Here is a 19,440-nt window from a genome sequence, read left to right as displayed (position 1 = left end):
ACTCTCCCGCAATCTGACCCAGGGATGTTACCCCGTGTTTTCCCTCCTATCATCAAAGATTAGGGGTCCCGAAGGCTTTGCCCCAATCCCATCATCCGGTGAGCTGCCCTGCGAAGGGAAGCTGCACAGGATGTACTCCCACGGAGTGGGTTTTCAGATTTTTTTGCGTTTTTGCGTTTTGCGGAATGAAGGGTTTTACGGTGGCCGGAGTGCAAATCCTGCCACCAACCTCCTAATAAGAAGTGACCCAACTGCAGGAGGACGTCTGCAGACACAGTTTGGCACTAGATATGGATGGCCGTTGGCTCACAAGGAGCTCCTCCGCCCTTTGACAGGTTTTGTTTTTAATCCTGCTGGGTGTTCATATCCAAACACCCCCCTCACCAGAAAACCTGGTGGGGGAGACGGTTTAGTCGCCGACAACCCGACCATGGAACAGGTTAGTACAGGTTTACATGGTACCTGTAGCAGGTCACAGATCGAACCTGACCTGACATAAAAGAATTACTTAAAAATTTTAAAATTCCAGTATCCAGATCCGGATCTTCACCAAAATCAAAATCTTCACCAAAAAAAATCCGGAAGATCCGGATCTTCACCAAAATCGAATCGATTCGTCCTTGTCACACACCGAACATCACCAAATTTCGTCTAAATCTGTCCATAAATCTTTGAGATATCCTGCTCACAGTTAAACAATCAATCAAGCAGGTGTGAAACCACAACCTCCGTTCACCTTCGGTGGCATAGGTTATGAGGCCAAGCGTAAATTTGATAATTTATCTTTTAATTGATCGATCTCTCTGTTATGCGAGTGCAATCAAAATCAAGAACACGCACATGATGGACACATACAGTGTAGATGCAACAACATTGGGCCTTAAGGTTGTAAATTGTACACGTACACCTGAATGTCTCCAAGTAAAGACAAACAGGTCAAAGATCATCAGAGTTGAAACAGCATCAGAAAATTTCCGAATGTCTTGGTATCTTGTTCCACTCACACAGGACTGCTGTAACTAGTTTGGCACATTCTAATCTACTTTTCCCTTCAAGGTGGATTGCAAATTAGGATCTGATGATCATGCGAATAGATGTGTTATCGTTCCACTCTAAATACAGGGAAATGGGGATTAAAGCATCACTTGAAGCGAAGCAGATCATGAACGATGCGAGTCTTACATTCAGTTCCTTAAGACACCCACCCACAGCCTGTAAATAGACAGACAGTTTTGTCTATGATTGGTCACCATTGGCTCTTATTTCAGGGTTCGAATGTCCTTAACTTTTCCTCGAAGCTCAGCAGAAAACGGCTTCACAAGTAGTGGCTGTATTCACTCCTCTTCTTCATTTCCTTCACCTCTTATTAGTTTTGTTCATCCATCCCTTCATACTCTACTCTTCCTCGTTCTTTATCCATCCCTTCATCCACGGCTTCTTCTTTGTTTATCCATTCCTTTATCCACTATTCTTTCTCATTCTTTATCCATCCCTTTATCCACTACTCTTCCTCATTCTTTATCCATACCTTTATCCACTACTCTTCCTCATTCTTTATCCATCCCTTTATCCACTACTCTTCCTCATTCTTTATCCATCCCTTTATCCACTATTCTTCCTCATTCTTTATGCATCCCTTTATCCACTACTCTTCCTCATTCTTTATCCATACCTTTATCCACTACTCTTCCTCATTCTTTATCCATACCTTTATCCACTACTCTTCCTCATTCTTTATGCATCCCTTTATCCACTACTCTTCCTCATTCTTTATCCATTCCTTTATCCACTACTCTTGCTCATTCTTTATCCATCCCTTCATCTACTACTCTTCCTCATCCCTTTGTCCACTGCTCTTCCTCATTCTTTATCCATCCCTTTATCCACTACTCTTCCTCATTCTTTATCCATCCCTTTATCCACTATTCTTCCTCATTCTTTATCCATCCCTTTATCCACTACTCTTCCTCATTCTTTATCCATCCCTTTATCCACTACTCTTCCTCATTCTTTATCCATCCCTTTATCCACTACTCTTCCTCATTCTTTATCCATACCTTTATCCACTACTCTTCCTCATTCTTTATCCATACCTTTATCCACTACTCTTCCTCATTCTTTATCCATCCCTTTATCCACTACTCTTGCTCATTCTTTATCCATCCCTTCATCTACTACTCTTCCTCATCCCTTTGTCCACTGCTCTTCCTCGTTCCTTGTCGAGGTTTTTGAAGCACTGATTGTTGAGGTATAAACAATAAAATCGTGAGCTGATCAGCTGATCCAAATTTACTGACAGTGACATTTGTTTTGGAGTCTTTTAATTGTCTTTCCAGATGGAAATAGAACTTTTTGTCGGTAATATTTAATTTTTCTTTCAAGTGCATTTCATAATTTGAGTGTTTCTCAGTTACATCATGTTCAGTTTGTCAGTTTCTATTGTTATTCAATTGTCTGTTTTCGGTTGGTAATACCTGGCCAGTCGCCGTGAGCTCTGTGCAACGTGTAAAGGCCTCAATGCTTTGTCTTGTTGATTTATTTATTATTGTCATGTCATTTTGTATGGTATTTCTTTGTCCTTGTCGACACATCGGATACCATGCTGATGGAAAATATAACGATCTTCTTCCTCATCGTTGATGATGGGTTGTCTGTGTGTTTACGCAATCGCTCCTCATCGTCCCTCCCTGTCTCCCTTTGTAGGTCTGGATCAATATGAGAACGAGTCGTAAAACGAGCGACTGCAACTGAGATTCTGGTTTCCAGCCGCGACCAGTCGCTATTTATATGGGTTTTTAGAAAGAAAAAAAAAAGCATTTATATAATGGCTTTATACAAACAGTGTATATTACAAGCACTATATTTAACTGCCATGCTATATATTTTGGTATCACCGCGTCAATGCCCAAATGTCATGTTCACGTATTTGCTTTTCAATGCTGTGAAGCCATATGGAATGGAATGCAACATTTACATGTATTTCGGCATTAACGATATACAAAGCAAACGTGAAATTTATTTGGAATTCGACATTTAATCCAGGAATTCCCGAAACGTATCCCCTTAGTTATTTTTTTTATTTTTATTTTTTAATTTTGTTTTCCCTTTACTTGAGTTCAACCAATAATTGTCAAAAGTATTTGTTTTGATTCTAACAAAAAGGCAAGCGGGTATTGAAGTGGTTAATCGTTGATACGTGAGTCCCTGCTGCGCCGAGATGCTTCGGTGGGCTCGTTTGAGTCCTCTAATGGACAACACGGAGCTGTGCTCGAGCGAGTCCGGCCATCGCTTTCGAAATGGAGTCGAACGGATCGATTCGAGACGCCTTTCTTGTGAAACGTTTCACGTTCGTTTAAATCCTGTGCATTGAGAAACGCCTTCATTTTGATATTGTGCACCTGTTCATGTATCTCTAAATGTATTCTGGCTTTGTTTGTTTGTTTGTTTGTTTGTGCACCTGTATGCATTCTGGCTTTGTTTGTTTATTTGTTTGTGCACCTGTATGCATTCTGAGGACTCACAGGGTGGCCTCTACAGGAACGCACACTCACCTCTAAGCTGTTCAAATACCAACCCAGGTATAAACTGTGATTCAGCAATGTGTGTGCTGTCCCTCGGATGGACGTTAAACTGGATGTCCCATCTGCTCGCATTAGTTGATGGACGTTAAACATCTTACGATGTCTTTTGTGAAGAGGAGGTGAGCTATCGCCGACACCCTGAACAAATTCCAAATTTCTGCCCTAATTACAGCAATGGCAAACCACCTAGTATAACTGGTTCCAAGAAACAGCTCCGGCAGCACCAACACTCTGCAAAGAGTACATCATGCATGCTGCCGATGTTTGTTTACCTGCATACAAGTTCATTTTACCTGCATGCATTCTCACTTCATTTATTTGTGTCCAAGTACATGTACATGCATACTTTTGCCTTGTTTTATTTGTTTGTTTTCACACCTAATCACATATCTGTGAGCATTCTGGCTGTTTAGTTTCTGTGCACCTGTTAATATACGAATGTGCATTATTACAGTTTATTTGTACACCTGTGTCATGCACCTGCAAGCATTCTGTCTGGTTTTTTTTTGTACGTCCGTTCATGTTCCTGTAAGCATTCTGCCAGTTTGTTTTTACACCTGTGTCATGTACCTGTAAGCATTCTGTCTGGTTTTTTTTTGTACGTCCGTTCATGTTCCTGTAAGCATTCTGCCAGTTTGTTTTTACACCTGTGTCATGTACCTGTAAGCATTCTGTCTGTTTGCTCCTTTATGTCACGCACTCACAAAACGACTTTTGAGCACATCCGTTTATTTGAAAATGTAAGAATCTGCTGTTCAAATTGTTTAACAAGAAACCATTGTGATTAGACGAGTTATACAAGCATTGGTCGTTATCCAACCTTACACAAATGGTTCAATTTCCATAAAATGATTCCTAGAAATATGTAAAAGAATATAAATGTAATTTATTTTTTCATAATAACCACATTGCACAGCAGCGATGCATAACATTCCGTTCAAATGCAACAAACCAAACCCGATAAGCATTTTAGTGATCACGCGATGGAAACGCGATGGATGGGTTAGGGTTGATTAACAAAATGGAAACCTGACTGCACGGAAGCTCTCTGTTGGTCCCATCGTTGTCCATTGGCTGTCCAGACCCAGCTCTTGGACATTTTAGTTGTTTTTCTCTTATTTTTTTCTCTAACAAGCTTTGAACCACCAAAAGAGGGTCTGATTATTCCTACTGAAATGAAGGATGGTAACGAGTACAGTAATTTGAGTGGTTGTCCTGGAGGTGTTTAGGAAACGGATTGGAAGGTTTTATGATTTTTATTTTTATTTGGGTTGAAAGGTGATATTTGTCTGTATGGCTTTTTGGGTAGACACAACTGCCTTTGAAGCTGATAGGCCGAGGCCTTATTTTGTACTCTCTTGGCCAAACTACTCGTAGAAACCCCTGCGAACAGCGATCGCGAGAGGCCCAAAAAGATGAGCTAATGATGGAGGCAATGATGCATTCGCAGCACAATAATATATCCCAGTTAATTGAACACACTTTGGATGTTGGTTTGCTTGTGAGGATTTATTTTCTTCTACTTCTTCACTTTTACTTTCACGTGTTATTCTGGTCTTTATCGTTCTTTGCAGACTACTTATGGAAGGCATCAAGCACACAGTTTAAATCGCAAGGATTTATAATTGATATGGATAGGTGGGATCGTGCAGACACAAATCGCCGATGGATTGTTTGAAATATATATATATATATATTATATATAATTACAGTACGGTATTAGGACATTTATCATGGCAGGTTTTCACCACACTTATCTACAAACATCAATATCAGAATGTTTTTGTTGCCTTCATCAATTTCCAACATGCTTTGTGAACAAGGGTTTGGTACAGAATGTGCAATGAGATATATATATATATATATATATATATATATATATATATATATATATATATATATATATATATATATATATATATATATATATATATATATATATATATATATATATATATATATATACACATACACACACACTGCACCGCCGTGAGATCGCTGTGGGCTCTGCGATGGAGAATCCACAAAGAAATGGTCGAGGACGAGATTGGAAGCCAAGGAGCAATAATTGATGTTCGTTTTCGGTTATGATTCTATTTTTTACATTTTTTCTTAATCTCCTTTAATATCGTATCTGCACTTTTAGGCAAAGCTCCACACGCTTACAAATGATTGCTTTGGGGCTTCTTAAAGAGCACGAGGCGAAGGTGTGGGGAGCAGGACGTTTCGGATCAAAGGGGACTGGATCATGCAGGCTTTTGGGGCCACAAACGAATTATAAACAGATGCTTTTGTCACATTTAAACTACCAGGCCAAATAGATGCGCTTTTACCTGAATTTTTTTAATGCAAGCAATTATCAATAAAGTGTGGAGAGAAAGCAAAAAAGTTGTTTTTGTGGATTTGTGCCAAATGTTCAAAAAGAAGGTTTACACGTAATGATGTCTTCTTTTTTTTGGAGGAGTTTTCACAAATGAACACTTTATATTGGACGAGACATCGGAGATGTCACAGGTCGTCTTGTATTGCCATTTCGTATACCGCTTCGCCCGGAAGTCACACACAACACGCTGACTCCTGCAAAAACGTACCTTGCTGATTCCAGCGACAAAACGCCAATGGGATGATCCGAGGTTGCTGGAGCCAGGCCGGGGCTGGAGCCAAGATCCCGCCAGTCCCGACGCGTTGCACCTGCGACCCCGCGCCCCCTTCACGCTCCAGCTTTGTATGGGCTGTTCGTCGCTGGCCGCTGCATGTGCTGCATGTCCTTCATATCTCTCTCTCTCTCTCGGTCTCTCTCTCGGTCTCTCTCTCTCTCTCTCTCTCTCTCTCTCTCTCTAAGTCGCTCTGCACGATCGCTTTAAAATTAGCGCGTGGAGGGACGAGACAACCCAGCTCGGGAGAGGGTTCGGGTTCCCACTCGTGATCTTAAGGTGGAATAAACCATGGGGTACCACGCCCTTCAATTGAAAACCACCTTGATTTCTCATTACACCACGGATCCTGGCTCTCTAGGTCACTAGTAATTGCTCGTTTGGTCACTGTCCCTTGCTCTTTAGACCACCGATGCTGTAATGCATGTAATAAGGAGGGAAGTTGTCACAAAGCTATCTTTAAATTATCAATAATCATGCAATAAAAGCCTTATTCTGTTTGTCTGTTTGTTTGTCTTTCAGACCATTTTCTCTTCAACTACTCGACTCGGGACTATAAAACCCATGTCATTATAAAGGTCTTTGTCTGAGGAGTTCAGGTTTTATATTGTTTTTCCATTACCAATGACCTTATACTGTATGTGTTTTTTATCATTTACTAAACCACAACTTTACTGAAGAATCGTGAAATTGTGAATTTAATATTAACTTTGTTCTTCACAAATTGGAACAGGAATATTTTTAAGAAAGGGAGAGGGGAGGACTGAGAGTTGGGGGTGAGAGGAAGAGAGTTGGGAGAGATAGGTCAAGGTGTTGGTAGGGTGGGTTGAGGACATGGGGTTTGGGGTGGGGCAAGTTGAGAACATGAATAAGAAAGAGGGAGGGGAGGACAGAGTTTGGGTGGGGCAGAGAGAAGGATTGAGGCTTGGAGGGGTGTTTGAGGACCTATGGTGGATTGGGGGGTGTTGAGGGGTTTGAAGACTTGGAGTGTGGAGAGCATCTGAAGACAATGTGGGAAGGGGGTTTGAAGACTTGGAGTGGGAAAGTCATGTGGAGACTAGGTGGAAAGGAGTTTGAAGACTTGAAGTGGGAAGGGGGTTTCAAGTCTTGAAGTGCGAAGGGGGTTTGAAGACTTGAAGTGGGAAGGGGGTTTGAAGACTTGGAGTGGGAAGGGGGTTTGAAGACTTGAAGTGGGAAGGGGGTTTGAAGACTTGGAGTGGGAAGGGGGTTTGAAGACTTGGAATGGGGGGGCTTGAGGACTTGTGGTTGGGACGGGGGTTGAGGACCGATGGTTGGGGGGAGTTGATGACTTGGGGGTATGTGATGAGGGTGTTGAGGACTTAAAGGCACATTTTACATTACGCTGAATTTCTGTGGGTTCCTGCTGGTGTCCATAATAAAATAAAGATATGAGCTTAACCAACACTACCCTGGTAGGGTTAACAACATTTATCAACTAAAGAAGTATCTGGGCTATCCCAGATATTTTCCAAAATAATTAATTATCTTACAGCATCTCCATAGTTGCTTCAAGAAAATGTATTTGTACCAAAAATCAAGCTACTCTACAACATCCGAGATTTCAAGCCCCTCCTGTCTGTCTGTGGCTCTGTGTCTGTCTGTCTCTATCTCTGTCTCTCAAGTCGTCAGTCTTCTTCATCCAAAACTGTACAGAGGTATCACGTGACTGCAATATTTTTCAGATCATGAGATCTCACGTCATTTTCCTCATCACCTTGATGATTCATCACCATGTTGACCTGTTATTGTTCCCATCTGAACCTCTGGCTCATCATGCAGGTTCATCAGGTTTAAATCCCATCTCCCACAATGACTTTATCCCTTGCTTACTAATGTTCTTGTAATTCATGTAAAATTAATACCTTTTTTCTGTATGTGAATCACGTGATACATGTCCAAGCTTCTCCATGAGCCTTTAGACCACTGTTAAAAGAAGGATTTCAATACAAGGACAGTGTAGTCATCGGTGTATCTAAGTATGAGGCGTCTGTCAGTCCCTTATGATTAGTCAAAACGGTCAAAATGGTATCCCATTGTGAACACAATTTCATCTCCGAGTTCATGCCAACCCAACTCCCCGCTACGTGCGAAGCAACCCTTTAGAAGTAGTCTTGCTTTTGCCACCATATTCAGGACGATGAGCCAGAGGGATCTAAATTCGCCCTGGGCAGCATGCTGGTATCCAGTGTCACATTCTCCTTCCTTCGCTTAGGACTGGAGCCTGGAGGTACTGGCGTCGCCGACACAACCAGTGTAAGAATGATGTTTTGCATGGTTAAAATCCCATCGTTGCTTAGCAACATCATATGCAGCTCCTGTGTCATCCTCTTTGAAGTGGCGAAAATAAAACAGAGGTATGACAGAGCCTAGTGCTAAAATAGCAAGAACCACAAAGGGTAGGACTAAGCCAATGATCTTTAGCAAGGAGATGTTCTTGGTCATCTAATGTATCAATGTCAATTCGTGTTTGTTTATTTACAAAATAAATTCGTCTTCAAAATGAAAAAAAAAAAAAACTACTGAACCAAATCCAACCAAATTTTGCATGTCACCTGAGGGCACCCCAAGCATGGTTTCTGTCTGGGTAGCATATCTGAGGGAGGAGTTCAGTGTGGCGGGGGGAGGGGGGAGTGGAAGATCCCAGCTGTCTCTATATATACGTAAATGTGTATCGGATGGCGTCATCCGGTGGTATTACAAACCATCTTATACACAGGAAAGAAAGTTTAACCAACTTAATAATATGTATTACGGTGATGTTAAAATCCGAGTGAAAATTATTCAAAATTTTCAAAATGTTTCATTTCACTCATTTTAACTGCAGGTTCAAACCAAAGAATCCAACACTGAGCTTCGCAGTGAAGCGGAAATGATTTTTGCTCATGTCATATATTGATTGCTATGCCTGGTGTTGGCTTAATGGATATAGGGTGGTGGGCTTGGGATCTTTGCATCCTGAATTCAAATCCCACTCGGCTGTTGAATTAATACCAGGTGGGGTTGACTCTGCCTGTCATCCTTCCGAGGTCGGCAAAATGAGTACCAGCTTGCTGGTGTCCTGCGGCGGAGTGGCGACCCGTCCAGGATTGTACCCAATAGCCAAGGAGACTGCTTGGGCAGCACCAACGCTCTGCACAGAGTATGGTCCCAATAGATGGATGGATATATTGATGAAGGTGATGTTAGCAGACTTCCAGGCAGATGGAAGATGACCTTGGGCAACCGACAGAGTGAATAGAGCAGAATGTTTGTGAAGATTAAATCCGTCAGCGAAGAGGTCGCTACTTTTGCTCGTCTATACTTGAAGAGAGCCGTTTGTCTGTCTGTATGTGTGTCGCCATTTTTCTCAGGGATGGCCAAACAGATCTTCGTAAAACTTTCAGAGGTTCATCAGAGAGAGTCTGGGAGTGTTTTAGGCAAAAAACAAACAAAAAACAATTTCTGAAAATCAAGTTGAATTATTTTTTTTTTAATCACTCTGTAGTCAGTGCCTAAGCCTCTGTAGCTGTATGAAAGATAACATTAAATGACCCCCGAATCCATTCCTTAGTGGGTGTAGGGAAATGTTTTAGGCCTCCCCCCCACAACAAAAATAGAAAAAAATATATTTGATTTCTTCAAAATGCCAACAGGATGAGAACAGCACCAGGTACCCCGATAGTAAATAATAAAGGTGAAAGTTTCACCAATGATATGCAGGTTTCAAAAAAAACAAGCTCAAATGAGCTAAGATCCTCATCCTCTTAATGATGACGTCATAAAAACGAATATGACGTCATTGTGATGTATCAGGTTTGCGATAAATTATCTGTGCTCATGCCCGGCTTGATTCCCGCAAAGAAAATTCAAAAAGCTTGCCGAGTTTCGGAGATAATTTTTAGGCGATTTAGCGGAGATATTTTGACGTCATAACTTTTTTTCTAAGAGGAATTTTCAAAATCGGAGATGGTTCCTGTCTGCGCAGGGAATTTTTACATTTGTATGTCAAGTTTCAGGAAGTTTCGATGAAAACTGTAGGCTGTGAAACAAAAAAGTCCACAAGAACAACAAGGTGAGAAAGACTTGGAGATCCTCCACGGTGATCGAAAAACATCACAATATCCTGTTTCACTTTGCAGCTCTTTTCACATTTGATTCCCTCCACAATTAATCTTTTGTAAATTCCTTTTTATTTATTTTTTACAGGAGTTAAGGCTCTTCGTGGAGGCGCCACGCTCACACATTTCACATACATGGACGTACAGATGAATACACGACACAACACAAGACTGTAAGACGAGACAAACAGCCACTGAGCTTGGAGGAAGTGCGATCACTTTTCGGGGCACTCTGGGTAACAATGACGTCACAATGGCGCCGCCTTTCTCACCGCCTTTTCTTAACAGGGCATTTCCTCATGAGGAATTTATACAAAATATTGTTAAAGTATATCATTGTATTGGTTAAAAAGGGGGCTGACAGGATGGCCGCGAAGTATGCCCACTCACCTCGAAGCTGTCGAGTCTGAGTTTTAATCTCGATCCAGCTATAAACTGTCATACTGGTGTTTTCCAGGCAGGGTAAGCCAGGTGTTGGCTTAACGGTTAAGGTGGCTGGCTTAAGATCTTAGGGTCTTAAGTTTGAACCCGTCATTCCGTTAAATAACACCAGGTTGACGCAGCCTGTTATCTTTCTGAGGTTGGCAAAATGAGTACCAGCTTATTGGTAACAGGGGCACTGCATTAGTGGCAGGGCCGCACTCCCAGCAGCCACAGACTGCATATGAAATAATAAAAATAGGAGCACTGGACCTGCAGCTTATCTCAGCCCTGTCCTCATGTTGTAACCCAAACTTGGTAGCATTCTGACTGCTGCATCTGTAGAATAAGATTTTTGAAGGAATTTACACAATTTCCCTAAAATTTACTGAGGCCGGCATTTTGACACACTTCCGGTCATGTGATCGGCATGACCTCCGCAATTTAACATCCCTACCCTGTCCTAATGTTGTAACCCAAACGTGGTAGCATTCTGACTGGTGGGTCTGGAGAAGAAGATTTTTAAGGGAATTTACTAAGTCCGCCATTTTAATCTACTTAAAGTCACATGACCGCAATGTGCTTTGCACTCCCCATTACCAGTCAGAAGCAGAACCCTTCTGCCAAATTTCAGTGGAATCGGCACAGCGGTTTGGCCGGAGCAGTCGAAATAGGAGACGGACGGACGGTGCACCGTAACAATACATTATCTGGAATTCCAATTCCAGATAGGATAATAAGAGGCAGCGATTCATCGGATGGTGGTTAAACTGAGAGTCCCATCTGCCGACATTCGTTCGTGGATGCCAAAGATCCCATGGAGTCCTTCGCGAAGAGCTATCGCAGGCACCGTGTCCAAATTCCAAATTCCTGCTTTAACTACTGCTGGGAAAGCAATGGCAAACCACCCAGTGTAATCCTTGCTAAGAAACTGCTTCGACAGTACTGAACCTGTCTTTGGGCAGAACATCAGAATACGAATAGGAAGTTAAAATGGAAACTGAAAATCTCCATTCATGGCCTGAACTTACACCTTGAGGCCTTCGCTGTTGCCATGACCGAGTATGACGATGCTTCTTTAACGGCCTCAATTATTTCCATCTCCTTTTGTGGTTAAGCAAGGGGAGAGGAAGGGAAGGGAAGGTGGGAGTGGGGGGGGGGGATGACTGTGGCCCAAGTCTGTCTGTGATGTAAAATTAAGTGAAAACTCAAAAAAGGATTATTTTTTTTATAACACGTACTTCTTGTTGTTGCTGTCATTGTGACTGGTTGTTGGTGTTTGTATGTTCCTTCAAAGTACTATTATATATTTTTCTGTTTCGAGAAGTATTACTTTATATTATTTTGTGTGCTCCTTCTGTGTCCGTCATGGTTTATTACCTCCGACACCGAAGGTGAACGAGGTTATGTTTTCACCCCCTTTCTGTCTGTCTGTTTGTTGGATCGCCGAAATAGGTGAGCCTTATTGTCAGTAATTCTGTCTGTTTGTTTGGATGTTTGTTCGTTTGTCATCAGCATAATTGGTAGTAAACGTTGGCGGATTTTGACCAAACTTGGGTGGTAGGTACATCTTATAACCTAGTGCTTTGGAAATTGTGATGGTTGCTAGGGACGCTTTGGTTCCCTAGCAACAACCAAAAAACCTTCAAAATCGGTACCGTTCATGAGAAATCAATTCCGAAAGCCATTATCCTATGTAGGGTTATGAAATTTGGCACGAATGATCTACAAGTGATGCTCTATCAAATATATTCCGGTTTTTGTGATATATGGAATACTTTACCCGCAGCGCCCCCTACAATTAGGGTATGCGTGAAAATTGGCGAAAATTGAAGGCCCCCTAGCGACCAGGTGAGTGCATCGATACGAATGAAACTATGCAGGTTCATGGTACTCAATGAGTACTACAACTTTGCCTCAGGACATATTGACCGATTTCGCTTAGGTCAGGGGTCAAAGGTCAATGAGTGCAAAAATCGATAATATGTGAGAGCTGGAGGTGCCTTCGTGCCAAATGCTTCTCCTCCTCGGGTTCTGGTCGGATGGTCATGAAAATTCATGTGGAATACATTGTGCACAAACGCTCGAGCCGGATTTTCGATTTAGATCTTTGTTCACCCACAGCACCCCCTCGAACTTTGGGGATTTCCGATTTCAAACCGAATTTTCGGTACTTTTCATTCAAATGGATACCGAGTAGTTATCAGTAGATAGAACTGGATGAGATTTGATATGCATAATCTTAAAGTGATTCCCTATCTGCTATATGACATCCATTTTGCTCTATATCTTATGGTTTCCATGCTCGGCGACCCATCGCCGCCTACCGGCTTGTCTATGTTTGTTTGTTTGTTTGTGCAGAGGATATCTCAAAAGGTTGTGGACGGATCCAGATGAAATTTTGTGGACAGATTCGGTGTGCGAAAAGGAAGAATCGATTCCATTTTGGTGAAGATCCAAATCCAGATATGAGAATTACTTGATTTTTAAAGTGATTCTTCACCATTATGCCTGGTGTTGGCTTAATGGTCAGGGTGGCGGGCTTTGGATCCGAAGGTCCTGAGTTCAAATCATGCTCAGCTGTTGAATTAATACCAGGTGGGGTTAACTCGGCTTGTCATCCTTCCGAAGGCGGCAAAATGAATGCCAGCATGCTGGTATACTATGTCGGAGTGGCAACCCATCCAGGATTGCGCCCAATAGCCAAGGAGACTGCTTAGGCAGCAAGAACACTCTGCACAGAGTATGGTCCCAATCTCCTCCTCCTCTTCACCAGTGAGAGATAGCGCCAAAAACGATATACGAGTATAGCATGATGTTTCAAAAATGTATTGGGCCTGATATGTTCTCGTGTATCAGGCATTACATGGCGGAGATATGCGCTCTAGCGAGTGCTCTTCTACTGTAGTTCTAAAGAGTTTCAGCTGTTCAGGTCAGGTATGGGAGCATGTGCCAGAACAGCACGTCGCTGCGTCCACTTTCCACCGGTACTCCAGGAGCCTCCATCTGGCCATCCCCCAGGCAGATGCCTGGCCCATCCCCATCTCCTTGAGATGCCGGTCAACCTGCTGCAACCATGAGGCACGTGGTCGGCCCACTGGCCTCCTCCACTCACGAGACTCCCTCGCTGAGAGAATCTGGTGAGCAGGATCAGCGTCAGGAAAATGAGCCACATGTCCATACAGCCGCAACTGATGCTCACGGACCATGCAGGTAACAAATCTCATCCGAGTCTCTCTCAGCAACCACTCATTGGCCACAAAGTCTGACCAGTGAGAGCCAAGGATTCTCTGAAGAGACCTGGTACTGAAGGGTCAAGTCTTTGTCTCAGATCCTTGGTCAGTCCTCGTCTCACATCTGTGGAGCATGACTGGAAGCAACAAGGACTGAAAGGCTCAGACTTTTGTCTTCCTGCATCGCTTCCGATAGTGCCACACCCCGATGGTCCAATGAATCCATGACTCCATAGGCCTGACCCAGACGTCTATCGACCTCTGGTGCACAACATGCGGAGACATGAATCTCACTGCCAAGGTAAATGAATCTCCGTGACCTCAAAATTCTCGCGACAAACAGGAACAGACAAAATAGCAACATACAATATGTCATTGCAAGCCTGGATCTTATTTTGACCCAAGAGACCCATAATCCCAGCAGCTCTGAATCCTCATTCGGCACTGTGAAGGCCCAGAGCATATCAGGATATCCAGTTTCGACAAAGATGGCTGCATCATCTGCGAAATGAAGGTCAGAGATCTTGATACTCCCAAACAATGCACGGTCGCTTGATTTCTCCGACATCCTCCCGAGAATCCAGTCCATACAAACACTGAAAACACCTGACAAACTCCAGTAACAGCTGGAGGTAAGCCGGAGATGGAACCAAGATAGATCAGACGTCACAGCACTCAAAGTACCAGAGTATAGTTCAGACATCAGATTCACGTTATGGTAGTACCCTATGAAGACGAAGAATCCTCCAGAGGGCATCGCAATTTACTGAATCGAACGCTTTGTAGAGATCAACAGAGGCTGTGAGTATACCCTGCTGAAACTGACGTCTGCATTTGATGAGGACCGAAAGAGCAAGGATACAGTCAATAATTCAGCTCCTTCCTGTTAAACCTGACTGCTCTGGGCGCTGGTGCTCAAGCAGATGGTGGCGAACCCCATCAACAATTATCCGAGCAAAGACCTTACCCGGGGCTGAGAGCAGCGTCACCCCTCGGTAGTTGTTGCAGTCCTGGCGATCACCCTTCCCTATCCAGAGAGGAACAACAAGGCCCCTCTTCCAGTCAGTTGGGATGATGCCTGTGTTCCAGGTAGAGCACAGAACTGCATGCAATGACACGAGTACAGCATTTCCACCAGCCTTGAGAAGTTCAGCATGGATGCCACAGATCGCTGGAGCTTTATCCATTTCAACCGGTTCACCGTAGCCTGTTCCCTCACACTAAGGTGGATCACAGTTGATTGGAGGGTCAGCAATAGGGATAGTTGCATCCCTGATATACAACTCGACAGCTGGGGGATCAGCCTGGTACAACCGCTCAAAGTAACCGGCCCAGCGGGCCTTCACTTCAGACTCCTCTGTTAAGAGCCTACCACTCTCTGCTCGAACTGCAGTGCTCCGAGGGATGGGCTTGGATGAACGCAATGCGCGAATTCCCCTGTAAGCGGGACGAGAATCACCTGTCCACAGGTGATGCTCTACCCCCTCACTGTTTCCAGCACATAGGCCTCCTTGTCCACCCTTAGCGCACGTACAGTTTTACGTCTCAACTCCCTGAACAGCTCAGTTCTGCCATTCAGCCTGGCCCTGCGACTCTGGTCAATGGTATCCAGTGTCCCATGGGAGACAAATTTCTTCTTTGCCGAACGGTGAGTTGCAAGACAACCTGCCGGCAACATCAAGGATGATAGTCTTGGAGGTACTCCACGTCTCTTCAGGATCTCCCAAAACACCTAGACTCCCAGATCCCCACTCAGCTTGTTCGCAAACTCCTTGGCTACCCTCTCATCATTGAGCTTGCCAACTTCCAGCCTAACCTGGGATTGCACCATTCTCCTGGATTTAAACTGCAACTTCAAGAGTTGCTACAACAAGCTCGTCATCGGTATTGAGGAACTGAGCACTCCGGTAGACCCTACATTTCTGGAACATCCTCCACGCACGTGGTCAATCTCCTTTGCCATGCCACCAGTGTTGGAATACCAAGTCCAGTGATGCAACTGTGGGCACTTAAACCATGAACCAGCCTCCCTAAGTCCATGACTTCTTTCAAAGTCAAGGAACTTGGTGCTATCCTGGTTCACAGTTTCAGACCCATGGGGACCAACACATGTCTCACAACCATCCTTATCAGTTCCAGTCGATGCATTGAAATCCCCAAGACAAGACCTTCACAGCTTGGTCAATGAATCGTGATCCCTTACCAAAATGGAGGTGGATACTTCAAGACCTGCGAGGACTCCGTTCCACCTTCTGAAACCCGCATATGGAGATAACACCCAATGACACCAATACAGGTGGACATTTTGAGATGTGCGAGGACTCCGTTCCACCTTCTGAAACCCGCATATGGAGATAACACCCAATGACACCAATACAGGTGGACATTTTGAGATGTGCGAGGACTCCGTTCCACCTTCTGAAACCCACCCACGCGTGGAGATAGAAGCAAACAACACACTTTTTCGTGATGGTTGAAACAGTTTGCAAATGTTATCTCCAATTAATTGCCTTCAATTCCTGAAACTATATGTGTTGAAATAAAAAGTGTTCGTCCTCGTGACCCGTATAACAAAAACTTAGCTCGCCCGCACAGTCTCCTCCGTACGATTACTGGGGTTCCATTTGAAGTGCTTATTTCTTCGGTCACGGTCTGAGGCTCATAGAGGAGTTTGTACATGATCACAAGAGGGACTAGGAACTCATTAAACCTCAAACAAGCAACACAGCACCGTATATGGGAATTGAACCTGGGGGTTTAGTGCTTCGGAAGGGAACACCAAGCAAACCAACCCTTCAAATGCCCGAACTGTGTCCATCATGGATCATCGTGTTTGAGACCGGGTCCACAGTCACCGCTAGTGGGAATAGCAGGCGTGCGTGTATGGTGAAGATTGGAGGGTGACGCAGAAGGAGGGACGAAGGAGTGGAATTGGAGGTGGTGGGGGGGAAATCGAAGGGGGAGAGCCACGTTTAAGTACCATTGCGCCTCCTCGTAGTTCACCCCGGCCACTCGACCCGTCACGGTGAGGACCCGCACCGCGGACAGAACTTCCATATGATGATGTGTTCTCATTGTTCAAGTTTTATATCCTTAAGGACAAAATATGTTGTCTTTTAATCTGAGAGCTGTGTGTTCGCTGCACTTGCTTGTTCTGTGCCCCCCACCCACCCCCAATCGCGCCTCCCCCAGAACCTGGAACCAAATGTAATGATTTATGAACAGGTAGAAATTGTTACCTTACTCTGTAATAGTTTGTGGCATCTGTGAATGCTTATTTGGAATTTTAAACCGATAAATGAGGAACTCACGGGTGGAACACTCTCACACTCACTCTCTCTCTCTCCCCAGTTTCTATCTGCTCACCATGAGTGCCCTATTGTTACCATAACACCCCCCCCCCCCTTTTGAGTGTGTCCCTTTCTATTCCCCATCACCGTACTCTTCTCCATACCAGACTCTGCAAACTTTCAAAAACTCTTTTGCTAAAACTTGTGCGAATTTTGAACACGTTTCGGAGATTTTGTTTTTGATCGAATCGTCGCGAGAGAACGAACACCTGAACTATGTGTATACCTGTGAAAGGGAATCACCGCAGCCTATGCCAACGTGAGCATCATGGGATGTGTGATTATAAATGGGGAAAAGGGTCGATTTGACTCCTCTTTGGTCTAACGAGACCTGAGATCAAAGTCAGATCTCACTTTTCGATCTCACCCCCAACAGTGAAGGGTGGGGGTGGGAAGAGGGGGGGGGTCTGTCACTCTCACCCACCCCTTTCCTCCCTGGGCAATGCTTAACCCCAGCCCTTGTGGCCATACAAGGTATTGCCGGGAGTTCGACCCGCCAAGCGAGCGCGAAAACAGCTCCAATGTCCCACGATCCGAGAGGCAGGAAACCTGATCGTTCACATCTCAACCATCTCTGCCTTCCTAAGGAGTACAGGGCCACGTTGGGAGAGGAGTTCCGCCGAAACAAGACACCTTCCTTCACCCCTCCTCCACCTCCCCTCCCCACCCTTCAGCGCAGCTGCGTTTGTGTCGAGGTTGCTCTTTCAGGTCCAAAATAGACCCATAGGGGCGGTGCGTTCTCAGCGATGTTCAAACGCCATGACCTACCCTGAGGGCACTTTCGCCGGTGCCTTGAGGGCGCCACTTTTACTGGACAATCACTTGACGGGGCAGTTGGGATGGGACAGTTTCTTGGAACAGCATTCCCGGGGGGAAATGGGATCGCAACCCAGCTCCTGGATAAGCACTTGGAAAGGAACCCAAATTCCATGGCCTTTTGAGCGTGTCACGGACCCCTCTCTCTTTCACTAACCTAACTATAGCCTTGAACGAACAAACTTTTACCTTTTACATCTTTTATTAAAGACCAATTACAGGATCATCAAGTTTCCTCGAGCTTTGACCGAATCGAATCATCAGAATCATGATGAAGTTCGATCGTCTCAATGTACAGAAGGTCTTCGCCGTGAGTCCTGGATGTTAACAAAAACCACGAGGATGTTCAATGTTCTCATTTTTACTCTGATCGTTTATGTGGGCTCATGATAAATCACGTGACCACTCACTTGGCAAGAGTGTGGATCAAATTATCAACGTTTCATAACTGCGGGGATACGAGACAAGACGCCCGATGGTGGCTCAGGTGTCTGCACAAGGATTTATACCTGCCCGCAGTATCTGATCCGACGAAATCGATAATTTTCTGATGTAGTAGAAGCAGGGGGCGTTGCATTGTGGAGCACCCCAAAGAGCGATCATTTGCCATGTTCTTTTTATATATACTACTACGTGCCCGTACGTGCAAAAAAAAAAAAGAAAAAAAAGAAGAATTGTGACATCAGTTGTGACGTCATAGCACCGTGTCCTGTCATTAGTTTGGTAAATAAATAGCCATAACTTGGGAACCACTTGTCCGATTAATATCAAACCTTGAAAAGGCACATCCTCAGGTCCCCAGCAATATACCTGGCAAGTTTCAATTAGATCGGACCAGTGGTTGTCGAGAAACAGCGGTCGCAAACAGACAGACAGAGATTGCTGGAATTATATATATATATATATATATATATATATATATATATATATATATATATATATATATACACACACACATATATATACACACACATATATACACACACATATATACATATATATATACATATATATATATATATATATATATATATATATATATATATATATATATATATATATATATATATATATATATATATATATATATACATATACACACACATATATACATATATACACACACATATATACATATATATATATATACACACACATATATACACACACATATATACACACACATATATACACACACATATATACACACATATATACACACATATACTGGATATCCTCACCTGTGGTATTTGTGAAGACTTTTTGAC

General features: G+C 43.6%; 1 protein-coding gene across 1 annotated transcript in view; it reads left to right on the top strand.

Annotated features, from left to right (window-relative positions):
* Window positions 1-5,969, top strand: part of LOC147025906 (uncharacterized) — a 129,096-nt gene extending 123,127 nt beyond the window's left edge. Inside the window, exon 14 of the mRNA XM_085880807.1 lies at window positions 2,704-5,969. Coding sequence (XP_085736933.1) covers window positions 2,704-2,732 — 29 coding nt within the window. The 3' untranslated portion in view covers window positions 2,733-5,969. The remainder of the gene's footprint in view (window positions 1-2,703) is intronic.
* The last annotated feature ends 13,471 nt before the right edge of the window (window positions 5,970-19,440 follow it).

This window comes from Eptatretus burgeri, chromosome 5 (genome assembly GCF_056783735.1).
Source record: "Eptatretus burgeri isolate ZD-2024b chromosome 5, Ebu_testis_v1, whole genome shotgun sequence".
Lineage (NCBI taxonomy): Eukaryota > Metazoa > Chordata > Myxini > Myxiniformes > Myxinidae > Eptatretus > Eptatretus burgeri.
Note: the sequence above shows the minus strand (reverse complement) of the source record. Positions and strands in the feature narration are given on the sequence as shown.